This window comes from Eubalaena glacialis, chromosome X (assembly GCF_028564815.1).
Source record: "Eubalaena glacialis isolate mEubGla1 chromosome X, mEubGla1.1.hap2.+ XY, whole genome shotgun sequence".
NCBI lineage: Eukaryota > Metazoa > Chordata > Mammalia > Artiodactyla > Balaenidae > Eubalaena > Eubalaena glacialis.
In genome coordinates, this window is record NC_083736.1 from 126,017,418 (window position 1) to 126,041,404 (window position 23,987).

At 39.8% G+C, this 23,987-nt stretch overlaps 1 protein-coding gene and 1 pseudogene across 5 annotated transcripts in view; both read right to left on the bottom strand.

The window, feature by feature from the left end:
- The window catches only part of MCF2 (MCF.2 cell line derived transforming sequence), a 64,162-nt gene that overhangs the window by 11,319 nt on the left and 28,856 nt on the right, over window positions 1-23,987 (bottom strand). For 3 of the 5 annotated variants that reach the window (XM_061179507.1, XM_061179506.1, XM_061179504.1), the window contains 12 exons: window positions 23,476-23,667; window positions 21,673-21,864; window positions 19,866-20,037; window positions 15,485-15,522; window positions 12,684-12,772; window positions 11,393-11,459; window positions 10,624-10,739; window positions 10,439-10,508; window positions 8,513-8,605; window positions 4,275-4,367; window positions 3,043-3,168; window positions 2,170-2,391 (listed from right to left, as the gene is read on the bottom strand). In XM_061179507.1, the coding sequence (XP_061035490.1) occupies window positions 2,170-2,391; window positions 3,043-3,168; window positions 4,275-4,367; window positions 8,513-8,605; window positions 10,439-10,508; window positions 10,624-10,739; window positions 11,393-11,459; window positions 12,684-12,772; window positions 15,485-15,522; window positions 19,866-20,037; window positions 21,673-21,864; window positions 23,476-23,667 (1,470 nt within the window). Of the gene's footprint in view, window positions 1-2,169; window positions 2,392-3,042; window positions 3,169-4,274; window positions 4,368-8,512; window positions 8,606-10,438; window positions 10,509-10,623; window positions 10,740-11,392; window positions 11,460-12,683; window positions 12,773-15,484; window positions 15,523-18,308; window positions 18,357-19,865; window positions 20,038-21,672; window positions 21,865-23,475; window positions 23,668-23,987 lie in introns of all 5 variants that reach the window. The other 2 variants (XM_061179503.1, XM_061179505.1) reach the window with 1 other exon arrangement.
- LOC133082776 (U4 spliceosomal RNA) lies at window positions 11,740-11,866 on the bottom strand (annotated as a pseudogene).

A 23,987-nucleotide genomic window follows, 5' to 3' on the forward strand; every position in this document is an offset into this window, starting at 1 on the left:
TCCCTGGCGGTCCAGTGGGTAAGACTCTGCGCTTCCAATGCAGGGGGCACAGGTTTGATCCCTGGTCAGGGAACTAGGATCCCACATGCCACATGGTACAGCCAAAAAAAAAAAAATTGATCTTGATTCACAATAACAACAACAACAAAAAAATGTAGCTAGGCTGAACTGCCGTGAAGCAGTTAGAAACAAGATATTGGGTATAAAACAGTAACATAACTGTATCTTGAAAACAGTTTCTGGGATCAAAAAAAGAAAGAAAATGAGAATTATAACAGAATAATATTTATATAAATTAAAACTAAATGGGGGGCTTCCCTAGTGGCACAGTGGTTAAGAATCCGCCTGCCAATGCAGGGGACACGGGTTTGAGCCCTGGTCCGGGAAGATCCCACATGCCACAGAGCAACTAAACCCGTGCACCACAACTACTGAGCCTGTGCTCTAGAGCCCGCGAGCCACAACTACTGAGCCCGCATGCCACAACTAATGAAGCCCACACGCCTAAAGCCCATGCTCTGCAACAAGAGAAGCCACCGCAATCAGAAGCCCGCACACCGCAACGAAGAGTAGCCCCCGCTCGCCGCAACTAGAGAAAGCCCGGGCACAGCAATGAAGACCCAACGCGGCCAAAAATTAATTAATTAATTAATTTTTAAAAAGGAGCAACTAGGCATTTGTTATGAAAACAGTGGGGGTTTTGAATAGCCACTGCTGTGGGTTCAGAAGTGAAGCAGGGAAAGTAGACAGTAGGAAGAAGTCAAACCTAACGCTGGGCAGGAACCCCATTAGGAACAGCATGGGGTCGTTGGCCTCTGGGAAGAATCAAAAGCAGGGCCTGCTTCTCGGGTGGCCTCCTGACACAAAGCCCTCGGGCCTGGCTCAGGACACATGGCACGTCCTCTCCATTACCACTGCTGGACATCGCATCAATTCTCAACATACTAACAACCAAGAAACAGTGGTTGGGGAGTCGAGGGTCATAATTTTCTCCATTTTCCAAATTTTCTTCAACAAATGCCATACCGCTTTTACAATGTAGAACTTGAAAGATAAAATTAATTAGGTGTGAAAAAATTCAAATTTGCCAATTACAGACTCATGTGGATTGGAGGTTCCTCTTGTCAAATGTCAAAACCAGCTGGGAGTGTCACTGGATTGCCAGTGACTTCCTCAAACAATACTGCTCTCATTTTAATACCAAACTAACATTAGGACACAATGGCAGCTTGGGTTATGGGTGAGAAGAAAGTAATTTCTAAGGATTGGACAGGACAGGTGTGGGCAGGATCCAGCTGTAGGCGGCTCTGGACACCCAGGAAGGGAGGGGATGGAGGAGGGATACGATGGGAATATGCTAACCATAAAAGTGATCCATTTTTAAATCACACTGAAAAAAAGGAAGAAACTCTTTCCTCCTTGACTCTCCCGTATGAGAAAAGCTCCTTGCTACCAAGACCAAGAACTCCACCTGGTGCCATTGGTAAGAGAGTGCTAATGGGGGAGCCTGGGTCACTGCCCACAATTTCAAACTGTGCCGTGCAGGAGTCTAGGGCGCCCCCTTGGGGACTGCCTGGGACTGAAGTGAGAGAGGAAAGGAAGGAGGCCACGGTCTGCCCTCCGTGGCTCTCATTTCAGGCAGAAAAGTTCTGCTTCACCTGACTTCTCTCTAAGATTTCTACTTAAGGTTTCATGGGTGGGAGCGTGCGAAATGGGTGGTGAAGGGGGGTCAAAGGGTACAAACTTCCAGTTATAAAATAAATAAGTCCTAGGGATGTATGCACAGCATGGTGACTATGGGTACCATGGTTAATAATACTGTACTTCATATTTGAAACTTGCTAACAGATTAGATCTTAAAAGTTCTCATCACAAGAAAAAAAGGTTTGTAACTATGTGTGGTGATGGATATTACTTGTGGTGATCATTTCACAACATATACAAATATTGAATCATTACACTGTACACCTGAAACTAATGTAATGTTATATGTCAGTTATACCTCAATTTAAAAAAAAAGATTTTCTTTTAAAAAAAGATGTGCAACTAAAGTATAAGAGTATATATACTTTTTCAGCCCAGTCATCTGAGCTGAAAAAGTATACAAACTGGAATACAGTATATGTATATATGAAAGACTATTACATTACACAATTCAAACAGTCTTACTTTCAAACAGTGCTTAAAACTGTATGACGGGTATCGATCAGAGCCTTCTCTGCTTTCAACACGCCTTTTACAAAAAACAATGGCTTTTTCATACAAGAAAAGGTGCCGCTGCATTGGCTTGAATCTAGCAAAATCCTTCATCTTTGTAGCACCTTTCTTGTGTCCAATCCAAACGCTGAATGCACCCTGCGTTATCATCTTGCCCAGCTCATTTAAGTTTCCCTGGAATGGAAAACCCAAACTCATTAGTACAAGGCAGAGCAACATTCAGATCTCTGACATCAATATTACAGTGTTTAGATTGAGTTACTAAAACCCTGAAGTGTAATTTATAGTTTTTAAAGTTTCATTCATCATAACTTTTCACAGGAAAACATGCCATGTGTCACCCAGTTACAAAATGACTGTGGGACCAGGAGATAGAAGAAGCCTCCTTTTCCCTGGCTTCATGTTTCCATTACTTCCTCAATCCTAATTGGTAAATGACCTCTCTCAGTACAAGTTTTCCCACGGGGGGCAGTTAACTCTAAAGATTTGATCCCTTTCTTCCATCCCTATCCTGGACTGAGGCAAAGAGCAATTCTGGGACCATATGCCTCCTTAGAATAGACCCAAACATTCCAGCAAGCGGGATCTCCCAAGGTCTGCACTTGGGGGTAGGCCTTGTTAGGGACACGGGGAATGTCATAAATTCATTTGGCTGCTGATCTGAAGCCAATTTTCCACTTAGCATCATAAGTAATAATGCTGACATTCAGATCCTTCATTTGTCTGCCTCTTACATCTTATTTCTCAGTTGATTCTAGGAGAGGAAGAAAGAGATGTTAACATGCTTACCCTGTAAAACTGCAACAATCATTATGATCTACTTACGATATAGCCATTTATTGCAATCTGATGCATTGAGTCATTAACTGACTTCAGTAAATCCAGTATCATGTCAAGTGCCTCCTTTAATTGTACAGATCCTTCGCAGTCTTTGCTATATTTTAATAGCTCCTGTAATTAGAAGTCAAGAATTAAACTTAATATTAGGCAGATATTAATAACTGGAGAAAATGAATACATTGTTGGCTAACATGCTTTCGAGGAGGAATCCAAAGATAATGGCAGTTTTTCGAGTAATTTCTTTCATATGCTATTTGTCACATTAATACTATATTTAATAACAATGTCAAAACTGGGGAAGAAATGGAATAGTGACTGAACAGTAGAAAGCAAAGGGCATGGGCTTCCCTGGTGGCGCAGTGGTTGAGAATCTGCCTGCCAATGCAGGGGACACGGGTTCGAGCCCCGGTCTGGGAAGATCCCACATGCCGCAGAGCAGCTGGGCCCGTGAGCCACAATTACTGAGCCTGCGCGTCTGGAGCCTGTGCTCCGCAACAAGAGAGGCCGCGATAGTGAGAGGCCCGCGCACCGCGATGAAGAGTGGCCCCCGCTTGCCACAACTAGAGAAAGCCCTCGCACGGAAACGAACACCCAACACAGCCATAAATAAATAAAATGTCAGAGCATTTAACTTTCACATACTTTATAAAAAAAAAAAAAAAAAAGAAAGCAAAGGGCATTCAATGCTTCTGGAGCTGGAGAACAATAGGTATTAGGACACACTAGAGATCCGTTTTTAAAGCAATTACACATTTTTTGGTCCTCCACTTACAGCAATTCATTTTATTCATTATGCATATACCATAGAACATTGTAAAAAGATATTTTAAAACAAGCTATGTTGTATTTATACTTAACGTGACATTTTTGGAATCCTTTCACATTACTCAGAGGTGTGCCATCTTCATTTTTCATTGAGAAGGCCCATAGGAAATACAGCCTCAAAACTATAGGAAATACAGTCTCAAAACTATATTTGTTTAGTTCTGCTTAACAACAGTAAAAGTTCTACAGTCGGGGTTATCCATATATCAGTGTAACTTGTATGGACGATTAAATAGCTAGAAGCATTGATTCAACTGCTAAATCCAGCTGTCTCAGTCAGGAAGCCTACCTATTTCTAGTGCTTACTAGTCAGTTGCTCCCCTTTTAATGGCTTTGCCACCTTTGACCCAAAGAAGTAAGTAAAGAAAGAAACAAATGTTTCATGTAATTACCTTCAACAGTAACTGATATTTAGTAATCCGTTGCACTGGTTTCAGTAAATAGGAATCTAGACCAAGTCTGTGTTTTAATTTTCTTTGACATTCCTGTCATTAAAATACAATTATCAATAAATTTAAATTGACATTTACCTATGAAAATGTCAAATGTTCATTGATTAGACCCAATGCATGCATGTTTCTTACATCTCAAGGAAAATTTACCAGAAAAATTGCTGTTATATATGGTATGGAAATTGTAAGAGGCAGTATGTCTAAAAAACTACAGTAAACTTTATTTCGAGGATCGGAGAGGTAGAACATCCCCAAATTTCAAAGACTAAAAAGTTTTTATGTATAAATTCACAATGATGTGGAACGCTTAAAAAGTAAGAAAGCAATGAATGACCATAGGTTAACATGACCAAGAAGTTCTTCAAAGTATCCAAGAAAATTAACAAAAGGCTCAGCTCTGCAGGCCAAGACCCAGAAAAGAAATAGGTTGTACTGAATATAAATCAGACTGGGTATGAGAAGAGTTTTTTAAATGTCACAAGAAAAATACAGCCCTTATCAACTGGTGCTACATTTCATCTGATTATTGGCTTGCTGCCACTATAAATATAAAAGCCATGACTTTGAGTCCTGGGAACATTGTAGGGTCCATAATTAGGGCAAGATGGAGCTGTTTAGGATGAAATCTGCGTAGAGGAAGTGCAGAACACAAAGGGAATGGGAGAGGAGATATCTATGGAAGATCCAGGACCCTCCTCTGTATGTGATAAAATCCAATACATAATCTAATTCGATTATCAACTTTTATGGTTAAAAATGGTGGACTGATACATGTATTTAGCTCTCCACTCATGAAACCCAATTAAAGTGATGGAAAAGTTATTTTTACAACGAAAAACCCAAAGTTACAAAGATGAAAGAGGGAAAAACATTGACAAAATTTGGAAACTGGCAGAGGGAAAAGCCAAGGAACAACTCAATTTATGTTAAAGAACACACTTCCCCCTCCTCCACAAAGACTCCAGAATCAAGTACCTCTAGAAGCTGGAGATGAAGGTGGGGTTTGAAAAAAGATGGCTGTTTAAGAAGTAATTTTAAAAGTTTGTTTAAGAAGTAATTAGATACTAACCAGTGTTGGTAGAGGTGTGGAGCAATCAGGCCCCTCATACACCGTTGGTAGGAATGTAAAAAGGTGCAGCAACTTTGGAAAACAACCCAACAGTTCTTCAAAAAGTTAACAGGGGCTTCCCTGGTGGCGCAGTGGTTGAGAATCTGCCTGCTAATGCAGGGGACACGGGTTCGAGCCCTGGTCTGGGAAGCTCCCACATGCCGCAGAGCAACTAGGCCCGTGAGCCACAACTACTGAGCCTGCGCGTCTGGAGCCTGTGCTCCTCAACAAGAGAGGCCGCGATAGTGAAGAGGCCCACGCACCGTGATGAAGAGTGGCCCCCCGCTCGCCGCAACTAGAGAAAGCCCTCACACAGAAACGAAGACCCAACACAGCCAAAAATAAATATAAAAATAAATAAATAAATAAAAGATTACTATAAAAAAAAAAAGTTAACAGAATTACCATATGACCTAGCAATTTCACACCCAGGTCTACGGCAAAGAGAAATGAAAATAATGTCCACACAAAAACTTGTACACAAAAGGTGGAGACAACCCAAATGTCCATCAACTGATGAATGGGTAAATAAAATGTGGAATATCCATCCATACAATGGAATATTATTAGGCCATAAAATGGAATGAAGTTCTGACACTTGCTACAACATAGATGAACTGTGAAAACATGATGCTGAGTGAAAGGAGCCAGACACAGAAGGTCACATATTTTAAGATTCCATTTATACGAAATGTTCAGAACAGGCAAATCTATAGTGTCAGAAAGTAGCTTCGTATTTGCAGAGAGCTGTGGGGCTTGGGGGGAAATGGGAGGTGACTGTTAAAAGGTATTTTTTTTTTGGAGTGATGAAAATGTTCTTAAGTTGACAGTGGTGATGGTTGCACAACTTTGTGAATATAGTGAAACTACTGAATTGTACATTTTAAAAGGGTGAATTTTGTGTTATTTTAATTATATCTCAACAAAGCTGTTACCAAAAAAAAAGAATTAAATGAGCGTTAAATCTAAACAAAGCAGCACCGGCAGCAGCAACAACAGTAAGCATCTGAGACAGCATGCCACCGTGCAAAACTGGGTGGCTGCCGCCCTTGTCCCCACAGCAGAAGAAAGGATGTTTATCTGAAAAGAGTGAGACAGAGGGCCTTTGGACTAGGGAATACCAGGTCCAGCTGACGGCACCATACCATATTGAAAGCAAAGAGATTACTTGAATATTTATGTACCAACTAAGAGACTCTCAGCCTTTCCCCCCACTTGGCTACCAGAACACTGGCAGCCAGATCCTCATTCTCCAGGTAGCAGACTGGAGAATCTGACCAGCCTGAGCAAAACGACCGAAACATACAGGTCTTGGGGATCCTCCAAGGACCCAACCGTGAGGACCATGGTCAATAAACCCACATAAGCACAGGAAACTTCCAGTGAGCTTTTTAGTGCTTATTCCTAACGCAAGTGGACAACCAAATATCACCAGACATTTGAGGAAAGTGACAGAAACAAAAAAAAAAAGAAAAGAAAAGAAAGAAGAAAAGCAATATGAAGACAACAGAAACTCTGCAAGGAGGAGAAAGCTATTTTTAAAAGGAAAATCTATTATAATTCTCCTCATATAGATAAGTAAAGATATTGAATTCATGAAACATAAACAGGGTTGTACTGAAAGGAACATTCAGAGAACAGAAACGGGTAGAGGCTCTTCAAAATTAATAACATGATGGCAGAAACAAAACCCTCAACAGAAGGACTGGAAGATAAATCCCAGAAGATACAGCAACAAGACAAAGACCCAGAACATAAAAAGAAAAGATAATTAGAGGACTGCTCCAGAATCTCCAACATCTGTACAATAGAAATTCCAGAAAGAGAAAATGGAGAAAATTGTGTGGAGAAAATCAAAGGAAAAAAAATCCAAGTAAATTTGGACAAGGGGTTCCAAATTCAAAGGGATCACCATAAGATTGGATAATGGCACAGCACTGTGATATTTCAGAACCCTGAGGATAAAGGAAGCTCCCATAAGCTTTCACAGAGAGGACAAAACTAGGTCACGTGCAAAGGAACAAAAATCAAAATGGCATAAGATTTCTTAACAGCAACACTGGAAACTAGAAAACAATGGAGCAAATACCTTCAAAATTCTGAGGAAAATTATTTCTTACATAGAACTCTATACCCAGTCAAGCTAGCAATCAAGTGTTAGGGTAGAATAAAGACATTCACAGACATGCAAGCTCTCAAAAACATTTACCTATCATGCACACTTTCTCAGTAAAGCTACTGGAGGATGTATTCCGCTGAACAAGTTAATAAAACAAGGAAGAGACAGATATGGCGCCTAGGAAACGGGAGAGCCTAGGCAAGAGACACGTGAGCAGACTCCCTGAAATTGATATTCACCAGCATTCCAAGATGGCAGCTGCACAACGGGCTTAGTGAGTCTAGATGAGCAGGTCAGAAGACTCCAGGGGAGATTTTTTCAAGATGAAATTCAGAGAAAATATAATGTTTAAATGTACTAGAAGAGATTGATGTAACTCTCACAACTGGGAGAGTTTGGGGTAGAATAGGGATAAGTACCTAGAAAATTAAGTGAGTAAAAAAAGACACTTGTAAGAAAAACAGTAAGGAAGGAAAAGCAACCGTCTTATTCCACATTATTCACCTGAGCACAGAAATTACATAGTCTTAATAATTTAACACTGTATATCAATCTAGCCAGAGTTACACAATATAACTAGATTGGACTATTTGGAGGAAAAGAAGTGTGTGTGTGTGTGTGTGTGTGTGTGTGTGTGTGTCTGCGTGCTGGGGAGCAAGAACAATGAAAGAAAGCTACATCCTCATCTTCCATCATGGGAAGTAGCAATATGAGTATGATATTTGGAGGTATGGAGGTAAATACCGAAAGAAGTAGCTAAAAGAGCAGAAAGTAGTTGCCTCTGGGGAGCAGCATATATGTTTGTGTGCATGTATGTATATTTTGGGGAGGGTCAAACCGCTCTTATATATATATATATAACTTACTTAAAGCAGAAAATGAATTTATACATAAGAAATATCCCAGTATCTTCCACAGAGAGTACATCCAATACCTGAACAATTACTATACCTGGAAAAAGGCGCATTCTGAATACTTCCTCCAAATTGCCTCTGACCTGGGCTTATTCTGACAGTATTTTGCATACATTTGAAAATCATCTTTCTGTGATAAAAAGAAAATTCAAGGGTATTAGCAATTTGTGAGCATGTACTTTTCTTATCAAGGAAGGCTGAGCAAGAGTGAGTATGGCCAAGCATCACAGGGAATGTGGCCTAAAGGGCCTGTCACACTGGCAGCTGGTCAGAAGCCCTCTTGATATTCCAAGAACAGCATGCCCATCAGACCAGGTAGAGGGACACATAATTATCCAAGGAATTTCATAACTTCCATTTACCAAGTTTAAGAGTTAGAGGGAGAAAAGAAAAGTCAGAGGGAGAAAAGCCTTCTTTGAATGAACTATGAAAACAGACTACTTTTTTCATTACTATGAGGTAATAGGGTACCAAGAAATATGCTCTTTCTATGCTTTCAGTCTCTCGACTCCCTAGTGAATGAACTTATAGTAACTCCCGAGGTCTTTGGTTCCTCGGAGCATCATCGTTGTACCATAACACTGCGAGGCATCTGCCCATGCTATTCTCTCTCCCTGGAATCATCTTTATTTGACCCTCATGTAATGGGCTACCTCCTACTCACTCATTATCATTCATCTCATGAGTCATCTCTTCTATACAGTCATCATTTATACCTCCAGTCAATATCAGATGCACCTCTTCTTGGCTCCTATAGGACCCTTTGTATATCTCTAATATACCACATCTCACACTGTACACAATGGATTCCCTGTCTTTCTATGCGGATGGTCTCGGTATTCCGCATTGCCTAGTAAAGTGCTTGGCACAGAGTAGGTATTCAGTAGATGGCTGTTGAATGAATGAACAGATCAACAGGCACTTATTAAACCCCTACTGATTGCCAAGAACCATGCTGACCTTATTAGAGATACAAAAATACATAGGATATATATACATAGGATATGGACCCTGCCTCAATGAGCTTTCCATCTAGTTGGAGCAGATTTCATGAATATGTGTAAAGATGCGTAGTAATGTAAAATTCCCAATGAGTAGCGCAGACATTAAGTACTACAGGAGTTCAAAGGAAAGAGAGGTTGTTGTTACTTAGGGAGGTCAGGGAGGAATTTGGCCATGGTTTAAACGCGCGTTTGAAGTTTGGTTATGTTGAGAAAGGTTCTGCCTTATCCCTATTATCTTCTCACGCCATAAACGCTTTCTGAGATAAGATATCTCCTTGGAAGCTTTCAGTGATCACCTCTATCAAACTGACTCTCAAATCAAGACAAAACTGATCTTTCAAGAAGAGGAGGAACTAGATAAGCAGAGAACATTGTGAGAGAAAACTCTAATGGAAGAGAGTATGATTACAAAGCCTGGGAAGTCAATTGCACTAAGTACACTCTTAGGACGCGGAGAAATGAGCCTCCCTGAATGATCTTGTAGAATAAAAGGAACACACAGCTCCCCATTTTGCAAAGTTCCTGTGATAGATGCCTTGGTGTCTGAAAGCCAGACTCCATTTGATTCAAAGACTTCACATGTATTAGAGGGGAATATCAAGGCATCTCTTAGGCTAAAAATTAACCAAGCCAAGAATGGTTGTGCTGAGATGATCCCAAATCTCCCATCTTCACAGCCAGGATGGTCCTTGGACTCCTGGGATCACCCAGGGGTCAATGGACACAAGCTGAGCCATTGTAGCATTTGATACCACAGAATACAATGGCCATTTGCACGTTCGAATACCCCATTCCTGTAACAAAACTTGGTTTAGCCTCAAATACTTGCTGGAGTGATGTGTTTCCTCCAAAAACATAAAGACATAAAAAATAATGCCTACCTTGTCTCTAAATCTGTAAAATGACCTGCTCTTTTGGTGGCCTATATTTATATATTTTGAAATAATCATTGAACTAACCCTTTCCAGGAAACAAGGTCCCACTCTTTCTGGAGCAACAACGCAATTTTCCAGACTGCTCATGAAAATGCTGTAAAAATTTCAAAGAAAAAAATGATATGATTTTGTGTGAAATATGCTAAATTGGTCAATAACCTTTTAAATAATAATCATGAAAAAGAAAATTCAATTCAGCAATTACATACTTGTTATGGAATTCATATATTTCTGCCATATTTCCAAAGAGAACATCCTTTTTATTTCTCAGGAGAGGTGGTATAAGGTCAAACATCTCTGGATTATCCATCTCCTCTCTATAGCCCTACCCAAAATAAATACATTTATTCATTTAAAAAATATTTACATCAACATTTGATTGGGCCACCAAAGGTATAGGTATAGCAGAACATATATGGGATTAATGGGTAAAGTTGTTTGTGATTTTAACATTCAAATTTTCTAGTTCCCAAAGTTATCCACTATTATTATTATTATTTTAGATAGCAGAACAAGGAAGTCAAGGTTTTCTACTCAATGGGTAGAATAAAGTGACAGCTCTTTGGCCTTCAGGGTAGCTTATAGGAAAACAAAATAGAAACAAAATAGGAAACAAAATAGAAACCAGGTATGAAAAATGATATTACAGGTCATTAACTTCTCCTTAAACAGGCAATAATTGTTTGGGTTTTTTCAGACCAAATTAATATTACGACATTTGTATCAAGAGAATGTTTTTCTCCCATACTTAATGCTTTACATCACAATCTCTAAAGAGCACCCTGGGAATAATTATAACGATCTGCTGTATTCCTAAGGGAACAGCTTATCTGTTCTGTAATAAATTCTGAACCCACAATTCTCACTGCTGAGGGAGAACCTGAATATGCACATTTAACAATCAAGGAAGGAGACAAAAAGAGAAGTCTGCCCGAAGCACTTCCTAAAAGACAGGAAAATACGATCTGAGTCACTTACCAACAAAACAGCAAATAGTTCCCGAACATACACCCTCTCTGTCTGTACCAGCTCATTTAGGACGTGGCTAAAATGAAAGGACCACATTTGTCAGTTATTTTATGGCTTTAGAATTGTATTGCAACATTTCACTTATTATCATTATAAATTGTCTAAGATGAAAATTAATAATGCAGGGGAACTACCAATGGCTTGGTTTTATCATCAAAATATAAAATTAATTCTGTGGTTTCTAGAGTAAGTACTACGCACAAGACTCTTAAAAATTTTTTTTAAAAAAGAGGAGTGGGGCTCAGGAGTTATTTTTAAATGAGAAAAAAAACCCATCTTATTTCTAACTCACTAAGCTTAAGAATCATTTACTAAAAATTCACAAAATCTAGTCCTAAAAATCTGGGGAATACTTTTTTCAATTAGCAATAATCGTGCCTCGGATAAACCTCATTGGCTATGATACTGCCACTGTGCAAAAGCTGGGAATACTTTTTTGAACAGCACAGTTTCTGTGCTATAGTTCCCTCTCTCTCTCAGAAAAAAATAATATTAGCATTTTAGGCACAATTTTTCCTTTTTTTCCCAGTAATGTTCTGAAATTTTCCAAGACATGATTATACTGGTTTTCCCAAATATAGATCATACTTAAGTTTCTGTAGTAATTTTTTTACTGTCTCTTTAAAATAAAATACATTTTCCTTCCAATGTGATTTCTAATTGACATCATATTTAAAATTTATTTCCTCACTCCCCAATATAAGTTACCCATTTAATTTAACTTCTATCCTTGGCCTCTTTTAAATTTTTATACTTTTAAGAATTAACATTTGACCATCTTTGGCTATATACATAACTTGCTCCAAAATACTGGCTACTTACTCAAAAGTCTGTGATATAAAATTTAAAAGGTGACTATTCATATGTGTGGAATATTAACATAATAATATAAAAGTGAACGAAACAATGATTTTTATTAGCACCTATAAAATCACATTGTATATCTACATAATCCTTTGTAGTTTTTGAAACACTGACCCATTCACTCTCACCTCTTTCATAAAAGAGGAGACTAAGATTCTGAAAAGATCTAGTTAATTTTCAAGTCACATAAACAGAATATAGGTTGGCCAGGCCTAAATCCAGGACTTCTGACACCTTCTCTAGTGTACTTTTCATCACATCCAGTAGAACCCCATTCTGTGAACTCAAAATTCTAAGCACATTTGCCTTGAACACTGAATCAGAGCCTCCTACTGGTAGATGTATATATGGGTATATGTTAATAAATAAAAGATACTTCTTTAAAACATCCAGGCTATTGCCATTGTTCAAACTGGAGGACTGAGCAGAACTACTCTTCTCCTGACAATCATGCACCGCTTCAATCTGAAATGAAAATAAAAGTGAAATTAGCATCTACGTAGGTATAGTTCTTTTTCATGGAACTCTAGCTCAAATTAAGTTTTCTTCTTTCTACGTTCTAACTGTATAGATAAACTGAAAAGTAACACTATGAGTATGATTTTTTCAGAAATAACTTTGATATGTACTAGTTAAAAAAATGATTTTAGTTGCCTAAGAGGACAGATTTAAGATATTCATTACCATTTACTTTATATGTTAAGTAATGTTTCATTTCTTCGGCACTTCGGGAAAATGAGGTTAATTCATAAAATGTTGATTGTACTGGGACTTCCCTGGCGGTCCAGTGGCTAAGACTCCGTGTTTCCACTGCAGGGGGCATGGGTTCAATCCCTGGTTGGGGAACTAAGATCCCCCATGCCGGGATTTCCCTGGTGGTGCAGTGGTTAAGAATCCGCCTGCCAATGCAGGGGACACGGGTTCAATCCCTGGTCCGGGAAGATCCCACATGCCGTGGAGCAACTAAGCCCGCATGCCACAGCTACTGAGCCTGCACTCTAGAGCCCGTGAGCCACGACTACTGAGCCCACGTGCTGCAACTACTGAAGCCCGTGCTCCACAGCAAGAGAAGCCACTGCAATGAGAAGCCTTCACACCACAACAAAGAGTAGCCCCCGCTCGCCGCAACTAGAGAAAGCCCGCGCGCAGCAATGAAGACCCAATGCAGCCAAAATTAAAAAAAAAAAAAAAAAAGATCCCACATGCCATGCGGCACGGCCCCCCCTCCCACTGCTGCCAAAAAAGTTGATTGTCCAGATAACTAAAGTTTATTCATTGAAGAACCAACATGGCTTTTTAATCTTACTGATTTTTTAAAATTATTTATTTATTTATTTATTTGGTTGCAGCCGGTGGACTCCTCAGTTGTGGCTCGCCGGCTCCTTAGTTGTGGCATGCAAACTCGTAGTCGCAGCATGCATGTGGGATCTAGCTCCCTGACCAGATATCAAACCCGGGCCCCCGGCATTGGGAGCTCGGAGTCTTAGCCACTGCACCACCAGGGAAGTCCCTAACCTTACTGATTTTTTTATGGAAATCTGGATAGCAAATATTACATGAATCCTTGAATTCTTTAACCAAGGACACACAGTATCACTGACCCTTTTCCCAAAGACTCAGTGGCATCATCATGAACATGAATGATATGATAAAATCTAATGACACACTCCAAGGCCAACAAGATGTGCACAACTGTCTATTGTGTCTTGAAATGGCTGTGACCTGTTCATCTATCTCTGCTCTCTGCCACATGTCAGTGATCTCCTTGATCCTAAACCGCTGCCTTATTTTGCAGACTCCACAGGACTTGGACTGCCCTACTGAGTCGACTGCATGAGATCTGTGATAGTTATTTGCTCTTCGGAAGCATATTCCAGGGATCTTGGCTGTACTGGACAGCTGAGCTTGCAAAAAGCCTAACCCCCAAGTAAATGTAGTGTTACTTCTTAACAGCTACAACCGAAAATGAAGTACAGGATCTATCAGCTGAAAAGCATCTCCACACGATATGACCTACTTATTACCGATACACGTGGAAAGGAACAAACATTCATTGACTGCTTTCTATATATTGAGCAGGCACTGTCTTAGGTGCTCAACACACCTCATTATATCTAATCCGCACAGCAAGTTAGCAAGTGATGGCACACTGATCCCCATCCCCGTCTTACAGATGGGAAAACTGAGGCTCAGAGAGGTTTAGCAACAGGGCCAAGGTCACCTAGTAAGTGATGAAACAGAGTCAAGCCCATGGTCAGCCACCATTAACATGCTCCCTCTTTAAAAGGTGTGCTTTGGGACTTCCCTGGTGGCGCAGTAGTTAAGAATCCACCTGCCAATGCAGGGGACACAGGTTTGAGCCCTGGTCCGGGAAGATCCCACATTCTACGGAGCAACTAAGCCTGTGTGTCACAACTACTGAGCCTGCACTCTAGAGCCCGCGACTCACAACTACTGAGCCCGCATGCCACAACTACTGAAGCCTGCGTGCCTAGAGCCCGTGCTCCACAACAAGAGAAGCCACCGCAATGAGAAGGCCGCGCACCGCAACGAAGAGTAGCCCCTGCTCGCTGCAACTAGAGAAAGCCCACACGCAGCAACGAAGACCCAATGCAGCCAAAAATTAATTAATTAATTAATTAATTATTTTTAAAAAAGAACACACAAAGAAAACGTAGGGTGCTGCAGTTTTGAGGAGGCTACTCTCTGCAGATACCAGAATATCATGGCTAACTGAAAAGGAATCTTAAATCTATCAAGAAATGAATAGATGTCTTTTTTGAGCCCAGGGGATGGTCCATTAGAATCTGTCCTTTGTCCATGTTTCATACTTGCAGGACTGGAATCACTTATGAAAGAAATCTCCTTTTGTAAGAAGATGCAACAATTGTTTAGGTGAATTGAGGTGGGGGCAGGAATGAGAAGCTGGAACTTATGTGAGATGTTCTACAGCAATTATTCTGAACTTGAGCCAAGACCTGAGAAACTGCTCATATATCTGGGGCTATGCCAGTACTGCAATTAGACACAATGCAACAGCAGCTTTTTCTTTTAGATGAAATAGGCTTTCAAATGCACAATATTGGTTTAGTGAATGAAAAAATATGGTTTTAGCCCCTATCCCAATTCTGCAACTACAGCAATAAGGCCAATTTTGAATTAATTAATGATATTTACTTTTATGTTGCTCTGATTTTGTCTCCAAGTCTTCCTCCCTGGTAGAGAAATATGAAAGAAGAATTTCAAACGAGAATTAAAATCAACACTTTTCATAAAAATACGTGCATGTGTGTTAGAGAGACATTAATGTTCCATCATGTTTATATTAGTATTTTTTAATCACACTATACATAACAGATGATTAGTTAGACTTATCTATATGATTTCAACTTCTTACAGAGCATGATCTTGCTATGTATTCACCCATTCTCTCATTCATCAAACATTTGCTGGATTGCCGAGCAAGCACGAAGCTAGGTGTTAGTACCCATGATTATTTGCAGGTTTAGTGTTCATTCTGATAACATAAGCATTTAATCAGATCGTAGCTCACTGATTAACTGAATCAAAAAGAATTTCGGAAAAAAATCTCAATTTAACTAACAATTATAGCCTCTGACATTTATTTGGCACTTACTACATGCCAGGCACTATTCTAAGCCCTACATGTGCATTTTCTTTTTTAACCCTCAAATCGACCCTAAGCGATAAGTACTACTTCTATCCCCATTTTATAGGTAACTAAGCTTAATATCTTGTCCAAGAAGCAGAAGTGGTACCCAAATCCATACAGTCTACTATCAGAATCCGTGTTTCTAACCACTATATAAAACAACATTTCTGAAGCACATTAAAATGCTAAAAGAAAACCAAATAAAACAAAAAAAATACTTTATCAAAATTCCAAGCTTTCATCTTTCTGTTCTTCCTACGTAATCTTTCTTTTTCTTTCTGTTTAATCTTTCTGTTTTGTTTACAAAGGGTGAGCCCCTGTATTATTAAGAAAGGAGTCCAGACGTTCCTCCACAGCCCAGGGCATGGTCCAGTCAAAGACTAGGCCGTTTAGGCTCCTAATTCTCAGGGCTGCTGGATGGAATAGACTTTTTGTCCTTTCCTCCTTGGTGGGAGCCATTACAAGGCCCACTCAGGGAAAGACTCTGTTGTTAAGTTCTCTAAATCTTATCCTTCACTTTCATTTACTTAAAAATATATTCTATATGGGAATATTTACCTTTACACGATATACGTGTAAATAGATAAATATAAATTAGACTTAGTGGCAATTACCATATAAAATCAATTTCTCAATAAATACTGATACCCATCACTTTAAAGAAACTTGATACACAGACAGCCAAAGATACTTATAAAGGAAACTTAGGGAGCTTTACTTATTAGCTTTACTAATTAATTCTTTGCAAATACATTAAGAGGTGAAAAAGGAATATATACACAACTTATGAAGAATGCATCTTTTTCTGAAAAGCAAGGTAGATATATTCATTCTTTTAACAATATGACTATATATATATATATATATATATATATATATATATATATATATATAATTCTTAAGCACCTATACTCTCTGCTAAGCTTTGTGTCTGGTGCTGGGCATACAAACGTGAACTGCACACAGTCCCTGCTCTTACAGAGCTTACAGTCTAGCAAGAGAGACAGGAAACAGGCAATGACGCTAAAGCTGAGAAGAAATGAAGAGGGGCTTGTTATGCCATAGCATGAACACCTGACCGAACTGGGGTGCAGGGGAGGGAGAGGCAGGAAGGAAAAGCTTACCTGAAGGAAGAGGCCTAGAGATAGGAAATCTGATGGCGGAGTAGGAGAGAACAGTAGGTGTAAAGTCCAAAAGGCAAGACAACTAGGGGCATTTAAGAAAAGAAAGTGGGAAACAGGGAGACTGCTGTAGTTGCCAAGGCAACAGATGGTTGTTAGGCTGGATTCCGGAAGTGGCAGTGAGGGCTAGCAGGGCAGATGGAAACAAGTGGATTTTTTGGACTGATTAGAGGTCGGGAATGAGTGAGAAAGGGGAGCAGGAGAAATGGCATCAGTTTTGGGGTACGCTGAGACTGAGCTGCCGATAGGAAGTTCAAGGAGGCAAATTGGAAACGCAGACTCTGAAGTTTAGGAGAAAGATCTAGACTAGAGCTACACATCTGGGAGCTCAAACCACATTTGACCCCTCGCACACAATGTTCTCCCATAACTTCCCTCTGTATGAAATGTTAATTCAGCAAATAGTTACTACATCTTGCTAGGTGCCAGGCACTGTGTTAGATACAAGATTCTATTTGATGCAAATTAATGAAAATAAACAAACAAAAACAACAAAAAAACAGTTTGACTTATTTTATAAAAAATTAACACCTATGCCTTGATTTGACCAAATCTTTTTTTTTACCAAATCTTATATATTTGGCTTAGCAATTAAAAGTCTTGAAGAATTATTTGTAACTGATTGTTAGAATCCCCACTACTCACAGACCAATTAGGTAAAATGAACAGTGTTTGTAGCATAAATAATGCTCTGATTTAATTTAGAAACCATGATGGATAACAGATAAGATCATTTATCCATTCATGTCATTTATTCAGTAAGCTGCCTTCTTCCTTATAAATACATTAGGCAGTTCTAAACCGAGGCAAATTCAAGCTACTCCCAACAAATAGTTTTATTCTGGGTGACAGAGAGTCTCTACAATGAAAGCAAGCTTGATTTATTTTAACATGGCCAATTGTTTTTCCTGTTTTCGTCTTATGAGTGGTCATTTGATGAAAGGGAATAATCTACTTTTTATATAGTTATTTTCCAAGGTAAGTTTAGTATTGAGAGAATAATGGATGCTTATTATGAAAAAAAGGAGAAAGTTAATCCTAGGCAGAATGCAAGAATGAATTGCTGCTGGTTTTAGATGCCAAACTGGTTTTTCACACGTACACAAACTCAGAAAATGTACTGATGAAAAGTAATAAAGATGGGTACCTTTTGAAAAAAGTTTACATGCTTGAAAGAAAGAGTATCCAACTCCCACTGCAGAAAGAAAGTGTAACGCCATTAAATAAGAATATCAGAAAGAAAAAAAATGAAACAACACAAAACAAAATGTACTTTTAGTGACTAAGGCCTTGAGTGGGCCTTGGGCAGTCTTTTCAGAGCCCTGTTCCTCAACCCGAGGCATGCCGCTTTCAGAACGCCTTCAGAGCAGTTGAGCTTTTAGAAGACCATAAAGCAAGAGGCCTTAGTCATGAGGGAAAGAATAGTCTAGTTTATTGAGTATTTTTTTATATTCTACAATTTTTTTCCACTTTGTCTTCACAACAACACTTTGAAATCAGTAGGTATTACTGTTCCTATTTGACAGACAAGGAAACCAAGGCAAAACCAACAAAGGAGGTTAAGTGAACTGCCCAAGGTCACATAACCCATGAATGGAGCCAGAAATCTGAGCTCTGTCTTCTGCTTAGGAATATCAACCTATTCTATTTTTATTCTCATAGCTGTTGGTTTTTATCCCCTATTGGTTGTTTGTTCTTTTTATTCTTTTCCCCAGTATCTTCTTAGTATAATTTATTTATGGCATTGTTCATGGTTTTACTTGTGAGTATGTTTTTATATTAAATAACTGTTAACTATATAACTTTTATCATCTTAGCCTAGCTATCTGCTTTCATCACCTCGTTTTAATCTGATCCATGCTGGGGCTGAGCTGGATTTTTATATTCATTATGCCTGGCTCAGGCTTTCTCTGATTTTCAAAGCAGTTCCCATCATTAATGAAGTCTCTGATTCTCTCAGATCAAAGAGACCGAATTTAGTCCCATGTTCACCCACTCAACTAACTTAGGGCCCCAAAGGCCAAATTTCTTTCCCCTAAGAGGCCCCAGAGGCAGCTCAAGAAAAACCTTGGGGCAATAGTCATCTTATTTCCAAAGTAGCTCAACACCACAGTGAGGATAATTCTTTTATCCCACAGAACGTAGAAAACAGAAATGGATATTACATGTTTAACACGAGTCTACAAAGATTAAAACGAGTAAATGAGCTTTGTAACAGTTAATTACCAGTGAAACTATTCAATTTACCTGAGCCTATTTAGAAAAGGCAATTCATTCAATTACCTATCTATCTATCTTATCATTCACTTACTAGAAGCTTATAAGAACCAAGTAATAGTTTATCCCAAGAAGTGGTAAATGCATGCGTGTATATACCAGTTTCATATGCTTTCCTCCACCTGCTGAAGAAAAGGGTGAGTTTGATGCTAGTATAATGTTCATATTCATTGCAAGACTGGGCAATTCAGTCCAGATGTTCATCATCCTGTACTATACTATACTACTACTATGTTTAATTATTGTACGATAATCTCTATCACAACTCCTGCCTTGTGCAATATAATTTGTACATGACCAAGGACGCTAAAAATAAAATTTCAGTTTCTTGGGACTGAAGAATGAGTTCAGTATTTACATCAAGAGTAACAAAGTAAACAATAGCAGGGAAAGAAGAGATAGAAAAGGGGAATGTAAGATACTCTACCTTGTTTAGGTGAAAAAAATGGTTCTCTAGATCTGATCAAACTGTCAGAAGCAGGTACTACGAATGGAATTGGCCTCACATGCTTATCAGTCAGGTTTCTGAAACCGGCTTGTTGGTTCTCAAATATACTTCGGATGTTTTCAAGCTTGAGTTGTATGGTCTGCATTTGAGCCTGCAGGTTGCATAAGAATTCTGTGAAATAGCTTCTGAAATGGGGGTCATTACAAATCCTATTACATTTCTCAGACTCAGATAAAAAATTAATATAGAGTTTAATATATAACTAGAAGAAATTTAGGAAAGTAATGGGAAACAGATTAATGCATTATTTCACATGGTTATAAAACCAGAAGGTCTCAGCCAAAACAACTTGAAGAAGAAATTTATCAAGCAGTCATGAAATAGGTCACTGCATAAAGTGATTTACCCTTCATTGGCTGAAAGGGGATCAAGGCCTGAAAAGAAGGCGTGTTTAGTACGAGAAAGCCACCAAGTTAAGCGTTATCACGGTAGTTTGTTATATTTTAGCCTGCAGGACATTCTATAGTTCACCATGTTGTAAAAGGCTCCTCAGAGCCACTGATGATTTGAGGCAGCTAGAGAATCACTTGGTTATCGCCATGTTTCTGATCTTCTGGGGCATTCCCCTCAGATCTGCAGCTAAGAATGGATTTAGATACTGCTCCAAACTTAAGAGTCAATGAGACATTTTAGCAGCAAATAGCATCACAAATGCTCTTATCCACAATGTGGAGACAGGGCTTCATGGCAGCTGCAACAGGGTGGTGCTGAACTAACCCATAGCTCTCTCCCCTGCCAACACCAGCCTCTGCTAATCCCCGTTCCCCAAGAAGACCCAGATCCTTCCCTCATCTCTTCATCCTCAAACTGAGTAGGAAAGCCAGATCTGTGTCCCCAGAGCAACTGCTGGTGGTCACTGCAGCACAAAGGAAAGATGTTTTGGGTAGAGTGTTCTTGATATGGGTCCAATATTCTAGGACAGTTTTGGGCCTTAGTCCAAGGATGCACAAGAAAATGTATGTGAGAGCTCCTAGTATGTGAAAAGAGTTTAAAAATAAGGCAGTCATGGGACTTCCCTGGCGGTCCAGTGGTTAAGACTCTGCGCTTGCACTGCAGGGGGCACGGGTTCGATCCCTGGTCGGGGAACTAAGATCCTGCGTGCTGCGCGGTGTGGCCAAAAAAAAAAAAAAAAAACAATAAATTAAAAAATTAAAAATACTGGGCTTCCCTGGTGGCGCAGCGGTTGAGAGTCTGCCTGCCAATGCAGGGGACACGGGTTCGAGCCCTGGTCTGGGAGGATCCCACATGCCACGGAGCAACTGGGCCCGTGAGCCACAGCTGCTGAGCCTGCGCGTCTGGAGCCTGTGCTCCTCAACGAGAGAAGGCCGCGATAGTGAGAGGCCTGCGCACCGCGATGAAGAGTGGCCCCCGCTCGCCGCAACTGGAGAGAGCCCTCGCGCAGAGGCGAAGACCCAACGCAGCTAAAAATAAATAATTTTTTAAAAAAAAAAGAATGAAATAAAAATATACCTTTCTTTAAAAAAAAAAAAAATTAAAAATACTGCAGTCAGAGCTCAGAAAGGAAATTACTCTTCATTATAAGGCAAACATAAGCCTTTGGATTCTTTGACGCCTAACAGTGGCTCTGATATAACCCCTAATCCTTAAGAGAACTGTGTAATTGCAATGTGATATAAAGTTACCTGTGAAGCAGTAAAACTCTTATCAACACTAATGCAATTATAGTTTTTTAAAGTTTGTTTACTTGCCCCCAAAAGCCTCTTACCTTGAGTTCAGGGGATAAAATCACATCAAATTCATACTGCAGGGTTTCAGGATCATAATTTATAAAGGGTAGAGCCATTTCAAGAAAATTTTCGATGTCTTGGAGGGCTTTCTGAGCATCTTTTTTAGACTGAAACTTATTTATTTCTTGATTAGCCAGAAGGCACTCTCCTTCATCACAGCACTGGCGAGCCTGGTGAGCAAATCACACACATGCACAAACCATGAATGAATAAAGAAGAAATATGTTTGTCCCTTAGGAGAGTGTTTATCAGCTCTGGCTTCTGTGAATCAGAGTTGTTTTCAGAGCTGTTAAAAAAAAAGATATCTGGTTTCTACCCCCAGAAATTCTGATTCAGTAGCTCTGGGCTGTAAGCCAGGCATTTATATTTTTACAGCATTCCACAGGTACTTCTTTTTTTTTAATTAATTTATTTATTTGTTTATTTTTGGCTGTGTTGTCTTCATTGCTGTGCGCGGGCTTTCTCTGGTTGCGGCGAGCGGGGGCTGCTCTTTTTCGTTACGGTGCGTGGGCTTCTCATTGCAGTGACTTCTCTTGTTGCACAGCACGGCCTCTAGGCGTGTGGGCTTCAGTAGCTGTGGCATGCGGGCTCAGTAGTTGTGGCGCATGGGCTTAGTTGCTCCGCTGCATGTGGGATCTTCCCGGACCAGGGCTCGAACCCGTGTCCCCTGCGGGCTCGAACCCGTGTCCCCTGCATTGGCAGGTGGATTCTTAACCACTGCGCCACCAGGGAAGTCCCTTCTTTTTTTTTAATTGAAGTATAGTTGATTTACAATGTTGTGTTAATTTCTGCTGTACAGCAAAGTGATTCAGTTATACATATACATACATTCTTTTTCATATTCTTTTCCATTATGGTTTATTACGGGATATTGAATATAGTTCCGTGTGCTATACAGTAGGGCCTTGTTGTTTATCCATCCTATATGTAATAGTTTGCATCTGCTAATCTGAAACTTCCACTCCATCCCTCCCTCACCCCCCCCGCCCCCGCCTTGGCAACCACAAGTCTCTGTCTCCACAGGTATTTCTGACACACAGCCAAGTTTGGGAAGTGCTGCACTCATTTCATAATGAGGAATTCATTCTGCAGCAGGTGTCTGACCATTCTCTCAACACCAGCACTTCAGCTGCACGCTATTTTCCCAAAATCAATAATTGAAATATGAAACTCCTCGCAAAATATCAAGTGTAATATAAATGCATAATAATTGCCAAGGACAAGGATAAAAGTTTCCTTGCCAGAGAAGGAGGTGTACAGATTAGAATGCTCACATTCAGATCCGATGCCTATAAGTGATACCCCTATTTTACATTCCACTGCCACGATCACAACTTCTCTTCACCGCCTAATCATCAAAGGGGTCAGATCCACAAGCCATGGAGGAATAGTTTCCAATCACTGTTTGTTATTGCTGTAACTATGAAATGTGGAATGAGTGTCAGGCTTTAGCAAAATGCCCCCACGGCTTTTTTAAGTGTTCTGATTGCAAACTATCGCCAGGGCAGAGGCTACAGAGATGGACCGAAAATACAGAGGAAGCCACTGCCACCACCATGTCAATATTCAGAACAGAGGCCAAAATTCGTACAATACTGGACCTGCTCTGAATATTGCAAAGTAGACGGATTAAACAAGGATAATCAAACTCAGTCCTTCAGACTTCTTATAAATTTAATTCCAAAGCTATACCAGACCTTAGCCCCATAGCCTCTGAGAAGGACCCAGGAAAAAAAAAAGTATCTTCTCTTTCAGAAATGCACCATGTCCCATGACACTACCTGCTGTAGGATTTTATGCATTTTAAAGGTCCTGCTGAGCTGTATCCGTTTGGTTTTGATCTCATTCACCAAAATATCAGAAAGGTAACGTAGCTCATTGCACCTCTGGCAGATCAAATCCAGGGCGTAATGGTGACTTGCTGCGAGCCTGTGTCCATGCAGTATCACGAACTGGGCCTTTGCTAACAGGTCCTGATTTTAAGAAAGAAGGGAAACAAAAACTGCATGATCTCTGTCTGAATAGAGGGGGAGAAAAGAACGTAATTAAACAAGCATAATTGGTTGAACCAGAGACAGATATTGCCAAATATACAGTTTGTTGTCATACTTCTGCTGGCTGCAAAAAAAGCTATGGCAGTGATGTCATCAGAAGCTCATACACTTCTGGTCACAGAAACAGAAAATTAACCAGCCTGCCCAGAATGTGGATTAGATTTGTTGCTCCTGGTATGTACAGATTTAGAACAGAACCGCATATATCAAATGAGGTACACAAAAGCCAAGTGAAAGCT